Source organism: Lethenteron reissneri, chromosome 62, assembly GCF_015708825.2.
Source record: "Lethenteron reissneri isolate LAM-NWPU_2019-01 chromosome 62, ASM1570882v1, whole genome shotgun sequence".
In the NCBI taxonomy this organism is placed as follows: Eukaryota; Metazoa; Chordata; class Hyperoartia; order Petromyzontiformes; family Petromyzontidae; genus Lethenteron; species Lethenteron reissneri.
Window position 1 is genome coordinate 1,651,155 of NC_083840.1, and position 12,308 is coordinate 1,663,462.

The window sequence follows — 12,308 nt, forward strand, 5'->3', positions numbered from 1 at the left end:
TCACGGCCATCACCAGTGACGATTATCTGAACCAGTTATGGGCCTCCCATAGGTCGGCTCAACCTCAAACTGAGTAACTGGTGCGGTGTGGAAGCATCGCCACTAGGGAGACAAAGGCGGCCGCGCGTGGTGCTGGCCACCCACTCCATCGTGTGCCGTGCCGGCCTTTATAGGTGCTGCTCGCAAACAGCACTTGCCCCAACAGTCTGTTACAGGCTATACGGGGATCTTTGATTTATGGATTGGTGGCGCAGCGGTTAGCACACTCTGCTACGAACCCGAACCAAGATAAATTCCCTCTCACGGCCCAACATCTATCCAAGGGGGCAAATATTTAAACCGGATTTGGGCCACCTCCTCTAGGTCAACTCAGCCATAAATGATTACTAGGTGCGAGGTGTAAATAACCAACACCGCTGGAAAGACAAAGGTGGCTGTGTACCTCGGGGAACTAGGCCCCACACAGGGTGATTAGGTTATACGGGGGTAGAAATCTTCATATTTTGTGTGCGACTTGAGGTTGTTTTAAATGAGACTCGGATTAGCTTCGCTTTGTGTGCGCGTGGTGTTTTTCTACTCTTTATAAAAGTCATCGGATGAACTCATCGTCGCCGTGTCTTGCTGTTACACACACGGCCACAGGGTGCCCCCTCCCCCCCCCCAATCGGTGTGGTCCTCCCCCACATCCTAATTGGTGTGGTCACCCATCCCTCAATCGGTGTGGGTTTACTCTCCAACACACCGGTTCGCTGCACGAGTAACGAATTGGAATCTTTTGTTTACATGACAAACCTTACTAATTGGCTGTCGGTTGGTGGTGGTGGCGGCTTTAACAAACACGTTTATACTGGTAGGAACGAAGTGGACCAGACCACCAATAGATTAATGTGTCCGTCCGTCCGTCCGACTGTCCGTCCGTCCGTCCGTGTATCAACATCGCCCCCTACTGCAAACACTTGGCATGACCCTACAAAAACCTTTAGACTCAGTGACGCTATCCTGGTAGCAACATCGCTCCCTACTGCAAACACTTGGCATGACACATGTAACATTCCCTTATTCCCTGAGATAGCTTTTAATTAAAACTTTGAAATTAAATAAAAAAACTCACAGCGCCCTAAAGCCTACAGCTAGGCCTAAAGCCTAGAACTAGTCCTGAAACTCTCCCTTCGTATCGTACCCCCGCGTGTGTGAAAGGGAGTTATGTTTAACAATGTTACATTCCCTCATGTTTTTAAATAGAAACATTTAAATTTAAAGCTTTTACATAAATCATTAAAACATTTAAATTAAAAATTAACTCACAGCGCCCTAAAGCCTACAGCTAGGCCTAAAGCCTAGAACTAGGCCTCAATCTCTCCCTTCGTATCGTCCGATTTGGTGTAGCAACATCGCCCCCTACTGCAAACACTTGGCAGGACCCTACAAAAACCTTTTGACTCAGTGGGGCTTTCCTGGCTTAACAAGTGTAATAATAAACTTCGCTTCAAATTTACTTTACTGAAACGCAGCACGTTTTTTTTTAACACAGAGACAAGATACATTTATTAACACAGAGACAAGATACATTTAATCGCCTTATTTGTGCACGAAAAGCACGGCGCGAGGCCTAGTGCGGCAGGCTTCGCGAGACCTAGTGCGCCAGGCTTTGCGAGGCCTACTGCGGAAAAGGCTTCGCGAGGCCTACTGCAGAGAAGGCATCGCAAGGCCTACTGCAGAGAAGGCTTCGCGAGGCCTACTGCAGAGAAGGCTTCGCGAGGCCTACTGCAGGGAAGGCTTCGCGAGGCCTACTGCAGAGAAGGCTTCGCGAGGCCTACTGCAGGGAAGGCTTCGCGAGGCCTAGTGCAGAAGGCTTCGCGAGGCCTACTGCAGGAGGCTTCGCGAGGCCTAGTGCAGGAGGCTTCGCGAGGCCTACTACAGGGAAGGCATCGCATGGCCTACTGCAGAGAAGGCTTCGCGAGGCCTGCAGAGAAGGCTTCGCGAGGCCTATTGCAGAGAAGGCTTCGTGAGGCCTACTGCAGGAGGACTTCGCGAGGCCTATTGCAGAGAAGGCTTCGCGAGGCCTAGTGCAGAAGGCTTCGCGAGGCCTACTGCGACAGGCTTCGCGAGGCCTAGTGCAGGAGGCTTCGCGAGGCCTACTGCGATAGGCTTCGCGAGGCCGTCCCTCTGTCTGACAAGATGGCCGCCCGCTCCCCCTGCGATCCGTGAACTAAATGAACTAAACAAGATGGCCGTCGCATCCGGCGCAGCCAATGACATCGCCTGTTGCAATCCTTGCTCTGTGTGCGTGCGAGTCAGTGGGGAGGGGGGTGTTGACGTCATTGCTCTGTGTGCGCGCGAGTCGGTGGGGAGGGGGGTGTTGACGTCATTGCTTACCCCCCAAGCACAAATCATTTTCTTTTTAACTCCTCTATACCCGGTCGATATCCCTGTACCGGTATTAGTATTATTCCTCCCAGCCCACCCCGCAGGGTCCTGTTATTCACGCAATCTAAGCCAAAAGAACCCCTCTATTATGGACGATGCTGATTTTGATGCCAATGCCAGCTGTAAGCGATGATGACATTCGCACTTGGAGCCTTCATCAGCAAGCCGAGCGCATGGCTATTGTGGGTTTGAATGCAGTCTTAAGTGGACGCCCACCACCACAGTGGAGGAATGTCCGGCGCATCTCACAGGTGACGGATCAGATGGCCAATGGGAAAATCGGCTCCAAAAGGAGGTTCTGGTGTGAAGGAAATGGGAGTGCATTCTCCGTTCCGTCACGATGTAGTCCCGCAGATGTTCTGGCTTGGACCCGGCATGCATCCATAATGTTGCGTGGATGCACCGATGCCCGAACAGCGTGTTAGTGATTACGAGCCCATGGGCTGCACAAAAGTCGAGCAACCTTCCGTTATTATTGAGCTGATCTGGCCCATGCCTTCCAATCTCTCCAGCTCGGGTGCCTCCGTTATGACCCTCTCGAGCATAAAATTATGACTCTATCCCGAGGGGCCAATTTATCCAGCACACGGGACAGGTCATAGAAGGCATCTGACTGATCGGACTTGTCTGCATAACTCCACTGAAGTTAATCTTCGGTGGGAGTGTAAGCCATCACCACATCTCGCCTCCACGCTTATTTTGTTCAGAAACAGAGCCACTCTTTGTTGTTTGGCAGTTTCTTGCCCCGATTGGAGCACTTCATGAATACTGAATACTGGAGCCAGAACCAGTCCACCGGACCTGCTGTATTTCACAGAGGCCTGGTCCAGTTCCCGTCAAAGGAATTACAGCCTTTTCTCTGCAGTGAGTTTTCAGAAAATTCCACGTGGACAACCACAGCGGTTACCTGTTTCTGGAGGGGTACAGCCCAGAAAGCGTCAAACGCCTGTACCCCAGGGGTGGGTTTATGGCCGGCACGGGACAAAGGGGTGGGTGACCAGCACCTCGCCCGGCCGCCTTTGTCTCCCAAGTGACGATGTTAACACACCCCGCACCAGGTATTTATTTGAGGCTGAGTTGACCTAGGAGAGGCACAGGGACGGTTTAGACAACCGTCACTGGTGTTGGCCGTGAGCGGGAATCTATCTTGGGTCGTCGGGTTTGTAGGGCAATGCGTTTACCGCTTACGCGGTTGTCTGGCTTGACTACCCGAATGTGAAATTGTAAGTTGTTGCTCTGCATCTACATCAGCAGCCATATGACAATAAAACGTTTTGATTTAGCCATGTTTGTTTGTTGTAGTACAGAGTTAGCCTGATAACTCTCATCTACATTGTCTTATGGTTGTTAGTGTTTGACTTGCATCCCACTCGGATTTTTGCACACAGCGTTGATATACGGTGTTTTTTCTGGAAGACTTTGCTGTTTTTTCCAGGATTTTTCTGTTGCGTGTAGTCACTTTAAAATGTTTCTTGTTCATGTTTTTGTTTTGTTACGGTTGCACCCGAGTCAAGAGCCGCATGGCTCACAGGGTTATACCTAATAAATGAAACTGAAACTGAAGAAGGATTTGTGTGTGTACAATTGTAGTGACCGAAAAAATACCCTCAGCCATTGTGCAGCCTAACGGCTATTCACAGATAAACCAAGGTCTCCAATTGGCGGAAAGAGGCCTCTACCGGGATTGGTCGGGAGGCAGGGCTTTTGAAGTGATTGGAGGGGCCAATTTATCCAGCACCGAAGTTACCGAACACAAGATTTATGAAATATATCATGATGCAATGCTACTTTAATTAAATCTAAATCTAGAACTAATAATTCACAGCCTGCAGTAAGAGTCGCTAAATATCAAATCTTTAGGTGTTACTTAGTAATTACTAGCGGAAAGTACCCTGCGTTGCTCGGGCGAAAAAGGCAGACACACACACGTGGACTTACATACAGACATCGACCCACACACCTAGAAACACATCGACTTACACGCACACACACATGGACTTACATAGACATCGACTTTAGACACACATTTAGTTACACATACAAATCGACTCACACACACATAGACTTATACATATCGACTCGCATATACATACATAGACTCAACAACAACAACCGCCATTCGGCACTAAGTGGCGGTGACGTCACCACAACGCTTGTGCCAGGCTATGTGCACCTTGAGGGCACGTGAAGTGTCGAATTCCCACTGGTAGGAGGTGATGGGGCAGACCCAGATGCCACAGGTCGACTGACTGAGACGTATGGCTGATGCACCACCTGTGCCCCCTCCTGTGGCAACTTACTGTGCTTTAGCCACCCGGCGCTCTGCTCGTTGTTGTGAGCGTCGCTCCTCCGCCCACCGTTGTTGTTGGAGGACGATTGCCTCCAAGTGGCCAGTAGCGTCGTTCACGAGCCTCCTCCACAGAGGCCGATCTTGAGACTACTGGTACCAGTCATCGTGGAGTCCACTCAGCTGCACATCCTCCTGTAGCACATCATCCCATCTCTTCTGTAGCCCGTGCTGTGCGTGTTTAGCCCCCACGATCCAGCCGAACAAAAGCTGTTCAGGCATGCGGTGGCTGGGCATGCGGGCTACATGGGCCAGCCAACGCAGCCTTGGCTGCCGGAGGAGCTTACAGATGGGACTTTGTCTACATCTTTAAAGGATGTGAGCTCGTCACACAATCCAGCGTGGTTAGACCCAGGATGGATCGTAGGCAGGCCAGCCTAAATGTTTGTAACCGGTGAAGCTTTTCCATTAGGGGGGTCCACGTTTTGCATGCGTAGAGAAGGGAGGGAATGACTTTGGTCGAGAAGACCTGAAGCTTCGTGCGGAGCGACAGAGCATGTAGCTTGCACACAGCATTACGCAACCGATGAAAAGACAATGCCGCTGGACTGATTCAGAGTGAGACCTCTGCTGTTAAACCGGAAGCAATCATGAGCACACTGCCCAGGTATGGGAAACTCTCCACTCTCTCCACAACCGGCCCATCACCAATTGGGAGTTGTGGGGGTGGAGTGTCCGATGGTACAAAATACCCAGGCAGGTGCTTAGTTTTGGTGGGGCTGATGGCAAGGCCCCACATCCTAGTGGCAAGCTCCAGGTTCAGCAGCAACGTCTCCAACTCGTCCTCTGAGTGAGCAGCAATTAGCAGATCATGGGCATATATAACATGGTTGAGCAATAGGGAGCCATCCCTTGACCGCACCCGGGCATCGATCAGCCTCCTATTGTATCTGTAGCAGATTGAAGGCTTCACGAAGTGGTAAAAGAGATGTAACATAATGTGGGAGCCAGAGGACATCCCTGTTGCACCCAAAGGTGTAGAGGGAATGGCTCAGACTCCCGGCCATGTAGTTTGACCCGGTCGGCAAAGAATATGAAATCCTGCAGTCACTGAAGATAAGTAATGTAATAGGAAAGTGAGATTTGAAAAATTTGGTGTATTTGAACGTGAGTTGACACAATAATAAATAGCACATTTTAACGTGAGTTTACACAAGAATAAAGATGAAAGCAATGGGCAAGTTATAAGCCAAACAATTAGGTGTACGATTTGTATGGTGTGTATGGCATCGTGACGAATGCAAATTTAAAGAAATGTTTGTAGCTATGTGACGTAACAGAAAGAGGCAAAGAATATGAAATCGTGCAGTGACGAAAGCTGTAAGTGAAGAGAAGTAATGTAATAGCAAGAAGGTGATATTTACAAGAATGGGTGTATTAGAACTTGAGTTAACACAGAATAAAGATGAGATTTGAACGTGAGTTCACACAAGATAATGAAGATGTAAGTAATGGGCAATAAACCGAAAAGATTCGTTGATCGATGTATATGGTGTGTATGGCATAGTGTCAAAAGTAAAATGTATTGAAATGTTTGTAGGTACGTGACATAACCGAAATAGGCAAAGAATCTGAATTCCTGCAGTCACAAAACTTGTAAGTGAAGATAAGTAATGTAAGGTGGTATTTGCATAAAGAGGTGTATTTGAACGTGAGTTGACAGAATAATAAAGCTGAAAGTAACGGGCAAGTTAAAGGAAAAAGAAATATGTTGTGAGCACACAAACAAAAATAATTGAATATTTCCAAGGTGATTAATAAAACAACAGTTTACACTTTACACCATGGGAACCTCATTTGCCAGTAAAAATATAATTGTTTTTTACCCTTCTATCTGGCAACAAAACTGACAAAAAAAGTGTCAGTTTTGTTGCCAGATAGAAGGGTAAAAAACCAATTATCAAAACAACAGTTTTGTACGTACGTGATTTTAGCGTAAGAAGCAAGGAAATTTGTACTTACCATAGGCGTGGTGAGGCCTAGTCTCGTGCAGAGCCCCCGTCCTGGTCTATATTGGCGAGGCGGCGGAGGTGGCACTACCCCCACCCCCCTCCCCCCCCAGCATCCCCCGGCCCGTGCAACAATAATGCAGTGTAAGCAGTATAATATAATTATCTACGGACTCTATAGTATGGGGGGGGGGCGAAGAGGACATCAGAATGTGAAGAAAAATCGGCAGCGTGATGTGTATATTTATTGCATGTTAAACGCGTAAAATAAAATGTCCCCCGTGAGCTCGACCGAACGCGCATCACTTGGCAGGGTCTGCCCCCCGCCCAGGCAATTGTCGTCAGTTGGTACGGTCGATGTAGCGCAATAAGTAAATAATGAAAAAATTAATGCCACAAATGTGTTAATTAAACTACTTTAAAAAACGGAAGAGCCTATTCCCACCGCGGGGCTAAGGGCGTGCTGCCTGGCGAGAGCCAAATCCCTCGCAAGCGCACGTGCGGAGACTTTTATATATATTAAAAAAAGAAGAAAGAAAAGATGCTACAGGCCCGGCACTAGCTTAATCCGACACTGAGAGAGACTACTTGAATAATAACACTTTCTAACAAAATGTTTTTTATTTGTTTGTTCCTGGGTGGTAAGTAGTATTTCCCTAATTGCTTATGCCTGAAAAGTACAGAAAATGGCTATTATTCCCCACAAACTTTGCTTTTGTGACCAGGACAATGATATTTTGAAATTTACCTATTTTACAGAACATTCCAGATAGATTCAGTGCTGAGTAAACTTGCAGTGATTTCTAGAACATTCTAGAACGTTCCAGTAATATAAATAGTATAAATACAGGGCCTTAAGCCCACCAGTTCTGTTTAGTTCCAGCTACCCAAGTGGATACATATCAGCAATTTTCTGAGATGGCATCAAGAGGCTGCAAGCATTCGGCAGATGCATTTTACTATGTCTGTGGTCAATTTACAAAGACAAGAGCGAAAAAGTACTATGTGGAAGCATCTGATAAGATGTGTGAGGCCTACAAGGCATATTTCGGCAAGCCTGTCGGGGATCAAGGCAAACCCTGCGCACTTCATTTCACCTGTGAGCAATGCAAAAAAACAATGGAAGGTAAGATGTACAATTTTTGCTCGGAATTTGATGTTATAATTTTTTTTTTTAATTCAATTGTAAAAGTTTTTAATTTTAAAATATTTCAAAATGTTCAATGTTATTGAAAAAATATATCATACATAAAAAATGTTGCAAGAATCTCTTACACATTAGTCAATAATCTGTGGGAACCCAATGACCACTCAAGCAACTGCTACTTCTGCATGGTGGACCCTTCCAAACGTCGGACTGGCAGGAATGCACCTGCTATCACGTATCCGGACCTTCCTTCATCCATCGCCCCGGTGCCACACTGCCATGAGCGTCTCGTACCCACTCCTCCGGAGCGAGAGCAGCCGTCTTTAGAAAAGAGGAGCAAGTCAGAGAGCGAGGAAGACATTGTAGATCCAGATGACAATTTCAGAGGTGGAGCTGAGGAGAGAAACCTCAACGACTTTATCAGAGATCTTGGTCTCAACAAGTCCAATGCCGAGCTTTTGTCGTCTTGGCTCAAGCAGTGGAACTTGTTGGATGAATGTGTGCAAGTCGAAGATCAGAGGAAGCGTCACCAACCTTTTTTCAGCTTCTTCACCCGTCAAGAGTTTTGCTCTGCCTCTGCCACAATGTGACCAGTCTGTTCGAGGCAAACGGAATCGCCTGTAACCAGAATGAGTGGCGCCTCTTCGTTGACAGCTCATCCATGAGCCTCAAAGCCGTGCTGCTCCATAATGGTAACAAGTACCCGTCTCTTCCCCTGGCTCACTCGGTGCACCTCAAAGAGGATTACAACAGCATCAAGACCTTGCTGGACGCTTTGAAGTATGATGAGTACGGCTGGAAGGTCATCGTTGACTTTAAAGTGGTGGTATTCCTGATGGGTCTCCAAGGCGGTTTTACCAAGTTTCCCTGCTATCTTTGCCTTTGAGACAGCAGGGACACCAAGGCGCACTACCACAGGTGGGACTGTCCACAGCAGACTGAGTTCTCTGTGGGGAGGAACAACGTCAAGTGGGAGCCACTGGTGAACCCCCGGAAGGTGCTGATGCCACGACTGCACATCAAATTGGGTTTATGAAATAATTTGTCAGAGCTGTAGATAAGGAGTCGGCAGCCTTCAAGTACCTTCAAGACTTAATCCCTAAGCTGTCTGAGGCAAAGGTCAAAGCTGCTGTCTTCATCGGACCACAGATAAAAATCCTGGAGTGCAATGAATTCCCCAAGAAGCTCACTAGTAAGGAGAAAGCGGCTTGAAACAACTTTGTCACAGTGGTTTGTGGCTTCCTGGGCAATCACAAAGTCGAAAACTACGTGGAGCTGGTTGAGACTGGTGAAGAACTATGGCACAATGGGATGTAGGATGTCCCTCAAAGTCCATATCCTCGATGCTCATCTTGATAAATTCAAGGAGGACATAGAAGCGTACTCGGAGGAGCAAGGCGAGCGCTTCCACCAGGATGTACTGGAATTTGAACGCCGCTACCAAGGACAGTATGACGAGAACATGATAGGAGACTGCATTTGGGGGCTGATTCGTGAAAGTGATTTACGGTATAATCATAAATCTTGAAAAACTACTCACATAAATCTTTTGTCGTCATTTTTGTATTACTTTAGTATACATACGTAAATTTGTATCCATATGTTGTTTTTTTCGGACTTTATGTGAGCAAAAATACACAAATTCGCCCGTTTTCTCATGGAAAATAGGTAAATTTAAAAATATCACTGTCCTGGTCAAAAAAGCAATGTTTGTCCCGAATAATAGCCATTATCTGTACTTTTGAGGCATAAGAAATTAGGAAAGAATACTTACGACCCAGGAACAAAAATTGTGTTACATCGTGTGTTGAATGCCTTCTTTAACAATGTAGTCAGTGCAGTGCTTCAAGGGGCAGGCGGGGGTCACGTGCATTATATACAACAACAAGGAAAGGACGCGAGGCGCACAGCACCTCGACACAACTCCACGTGGCCGAGTGTCGTGCAGGGGTAGAGGAGAAACACAGGAGACGTGCCGTGTGAGTGAGTCGGTGGGAGTGGATGGGGTGTGAGTGAGTCAGTGTATGATGTGTGAGTGAGTCAGTGTATGATGTGTGAGTGAGTCAGTGTATTATGAGTGAGTGTGTGATGTGTGAGTGAGTGTATGATGTGTGAGTGAGTCAGTGTATGATGTGTGAGTGATTCAGTGTATGATGAGTGAGTGAGTCAATGTATGATGAGTGAGTGTGTGATGTGTGAGTGAGTGTATGATGTGTGAGTGAGTTAGTGTATGATGTGTGAGTGAGTCAGTGTATGATGTGTGAGTGAGTCAGTGTATTATGAATGAGTGAGTCAGTGTATGATGAGTGAGTGAGTCAGTGTATGATGTGTGAGTGAGTTGTTGATGAGTGAATGAGTCAGTGTATGATGTGTGAGTGAGTCAGTGTATGCTGTGTGAGTGAGTGTATGATGTCTGAGTGAGTCAATGTATGTTGTGTGAGTGAGTCAGTGTACGCTGAATGAGTGAGTCAGTGTATGATGAGTGAGTGAGTCAGTGTATGATGTGTGAGTGAGTCGGTGTATGATGTGTGAGTGAGTCAGTGTATTATGAGTGAGTGAGTCAGTGTATGATGAGTGAGTGAGTCAGTGTATGTGTGAGTGAGTCAATGTATGTTGTGTGAGTGAGTCAGTGTATGCTGAGTGAGTGAGTCAGTGTATGCTGAATGAGTGAGTCAGTGTATGATGAGTGAGTGAGTCATTGTATGATGTGTGAGTGAGTCGGTGTATGATGTGTGAGTGAGTCAGTGTATTATGAGTGAGTGAGTCAGTGTATGATGTGTGAGTGAGTCGGTGTATGATGTGTGAGTGAGTCAGTGTATTATGAGTGAGTGAGTCATTGTATGATGTGTGAGTGAGTCGGTGTATGATGTGTGAGTGAGTCAGTGGTAGTGAAGGAAGTCAGAGAGCCAGGCGGCGTGCGTGGAGATGCGGGCGTAGACCCCCGGGCGTCGGGGATTCCCGCAGCCGACTCCGAACGAGACGACGCCCTCCAGGAACCAGCGCCCGTCCCGCTCGCACGACAGGGGCCCCCCAGAGTCGCCCTGCAGCCCCCCACAAAGACAAAGATCCCCCGAGTAGCCTTAGCAGACTGTTGCGGTGAGTGCTGTTAGTGATCTGCGCCTAAGAAGGCTGGCACAGGGCACGGGGGGGTTGGGTGGTCAACACTACGCCCGGCCGTCTTTGTCTCCCCAGTGACGATGTTTATGCACCGCACCGGGTACTCATTTTAAGGCTGAGTCGACCTAGGGGAGGCCCATGACCGCTTCAGATAAGCGTTATCGGTGTTAGCCATGAGCGGGAATCGAACTCGTGTCGTTGGGTTCGCAGCGCAGCGCGCTAACCGCTGTCCCGCCGCTCTCCACACACATTTACACGCACGCACACTCAACACCACATGGACAACTGCATTTCTTCGGCCGCATCAGGCAATGGAGAGATACGCACTTTTAAATCATCTAGGTTGATAACAAACTTCTTTAGGACTGCTTTTCGTGTCTTAAGAATCACACGTGGACCGATAGAGTCGCACAGTGACACACACCGTTTGCTGGCCTTCATCTGCACCTCCGATTGGCGCAGTTGGCTACGTATGGTGCAAAAGAGGTTGAACGTAATCCATCATCACTCCCTGCTGAGGCCAATAACATAAGTGCCACCCTCTGTGGTAGTCTAACAGCCCCACACAAATACACACAGATCCTCACCCCCCCTCCCCATATAGCCACTAACAGACTGTTGGGGCCAAGTGCCGTTAGAGAGTTGCCCCAATTAAAACCAGCACGGCACACGAACACCACGCTCCGGCCGCCTTTGTCTCCTCCAATGCTGATGTTCAGAACACGCAGTGGTTGTGACGCCGCGGGGTCAGTTGACCGTGCGCGTGCATGAGAGGGGAGAGGGAGGGGAGAGGGAGTGGAGGGGAGGGAGGGATGCGAGGGAGGGAGGCTCACGTGGCAGTGGTCGACACCTCCCTCCTCCTCGTAGCCGGCACACACCATGTCGGCGGAGATGTTGTAGCGGTCCTGCAGCAGCGGCCGGCAGTGTTCGTTAGAGAGGAGCGGAACGGCAGCCTCCTGCAGCACGGCCGCGGGGGAGCCTGGCAGCAGACGCAGGCAACGGGGGGGGGGGGGGGGGGGGCGGATAGATTCCACGTGGAGGAGGAATCCTCGATCCCCTCTCAACAGAGTCCGCCGGAGAGGGTTGCTCAAGCTGCGGGAGTCCAAGACCACGTCCCTGCGAGTGAACGAACGATGTACGCGTGCTCACGCACGTTGATTAACTTGTGAATAACCAAAGCAATTATAACTGATATCCATTGTAACTTCTGTGAAGTGCGTCCACAGCATCGGGCCGTTGGAGTGCAGGGTCCAGTGAGCGTCACACTAGAGCAGTGGTCCTCAAGGTGTGGTCACCCGGTACCACCGGTGGGCTGTGGGGG

General features: G+C 48.5%; 1 protein-coding gene across 3 annotated transcripts in view; it reads right to left on the reverse strand.

Moving 5' to 3' along the window:
* Window positions 1–7,325: 7,325 nt before the first annotated feature.
* TMPRSS15 (transmembrane serine protease 15) overlaps window positions 7,326–12,308 on the reverse strand; it is a 63,454-nt gene continuing 58,471 nt past the window's right edge. For all 3 annotated transcript variants that reach the window (XM_061576797.1, XM_061576798.1, XM_061576796.1), the window contains exons 24-25: window positions 11,821–11,966; window positions 7,326–10,911 (exon numbers count right to left, since the gene is read on the reverse strand). In XM_061576797.1, coding sequence (XP_061432781.1) covers window positions 10,750–10,911; window positions 11,821–11,966 — 308 coding nt within the window. In that variant the 3' untranslated portion in view covers window positions 7,326–10,749. The remainder of the gene's footprint in view (window positions 10,912–11,820; window positions 11,967–12,308) is intronic.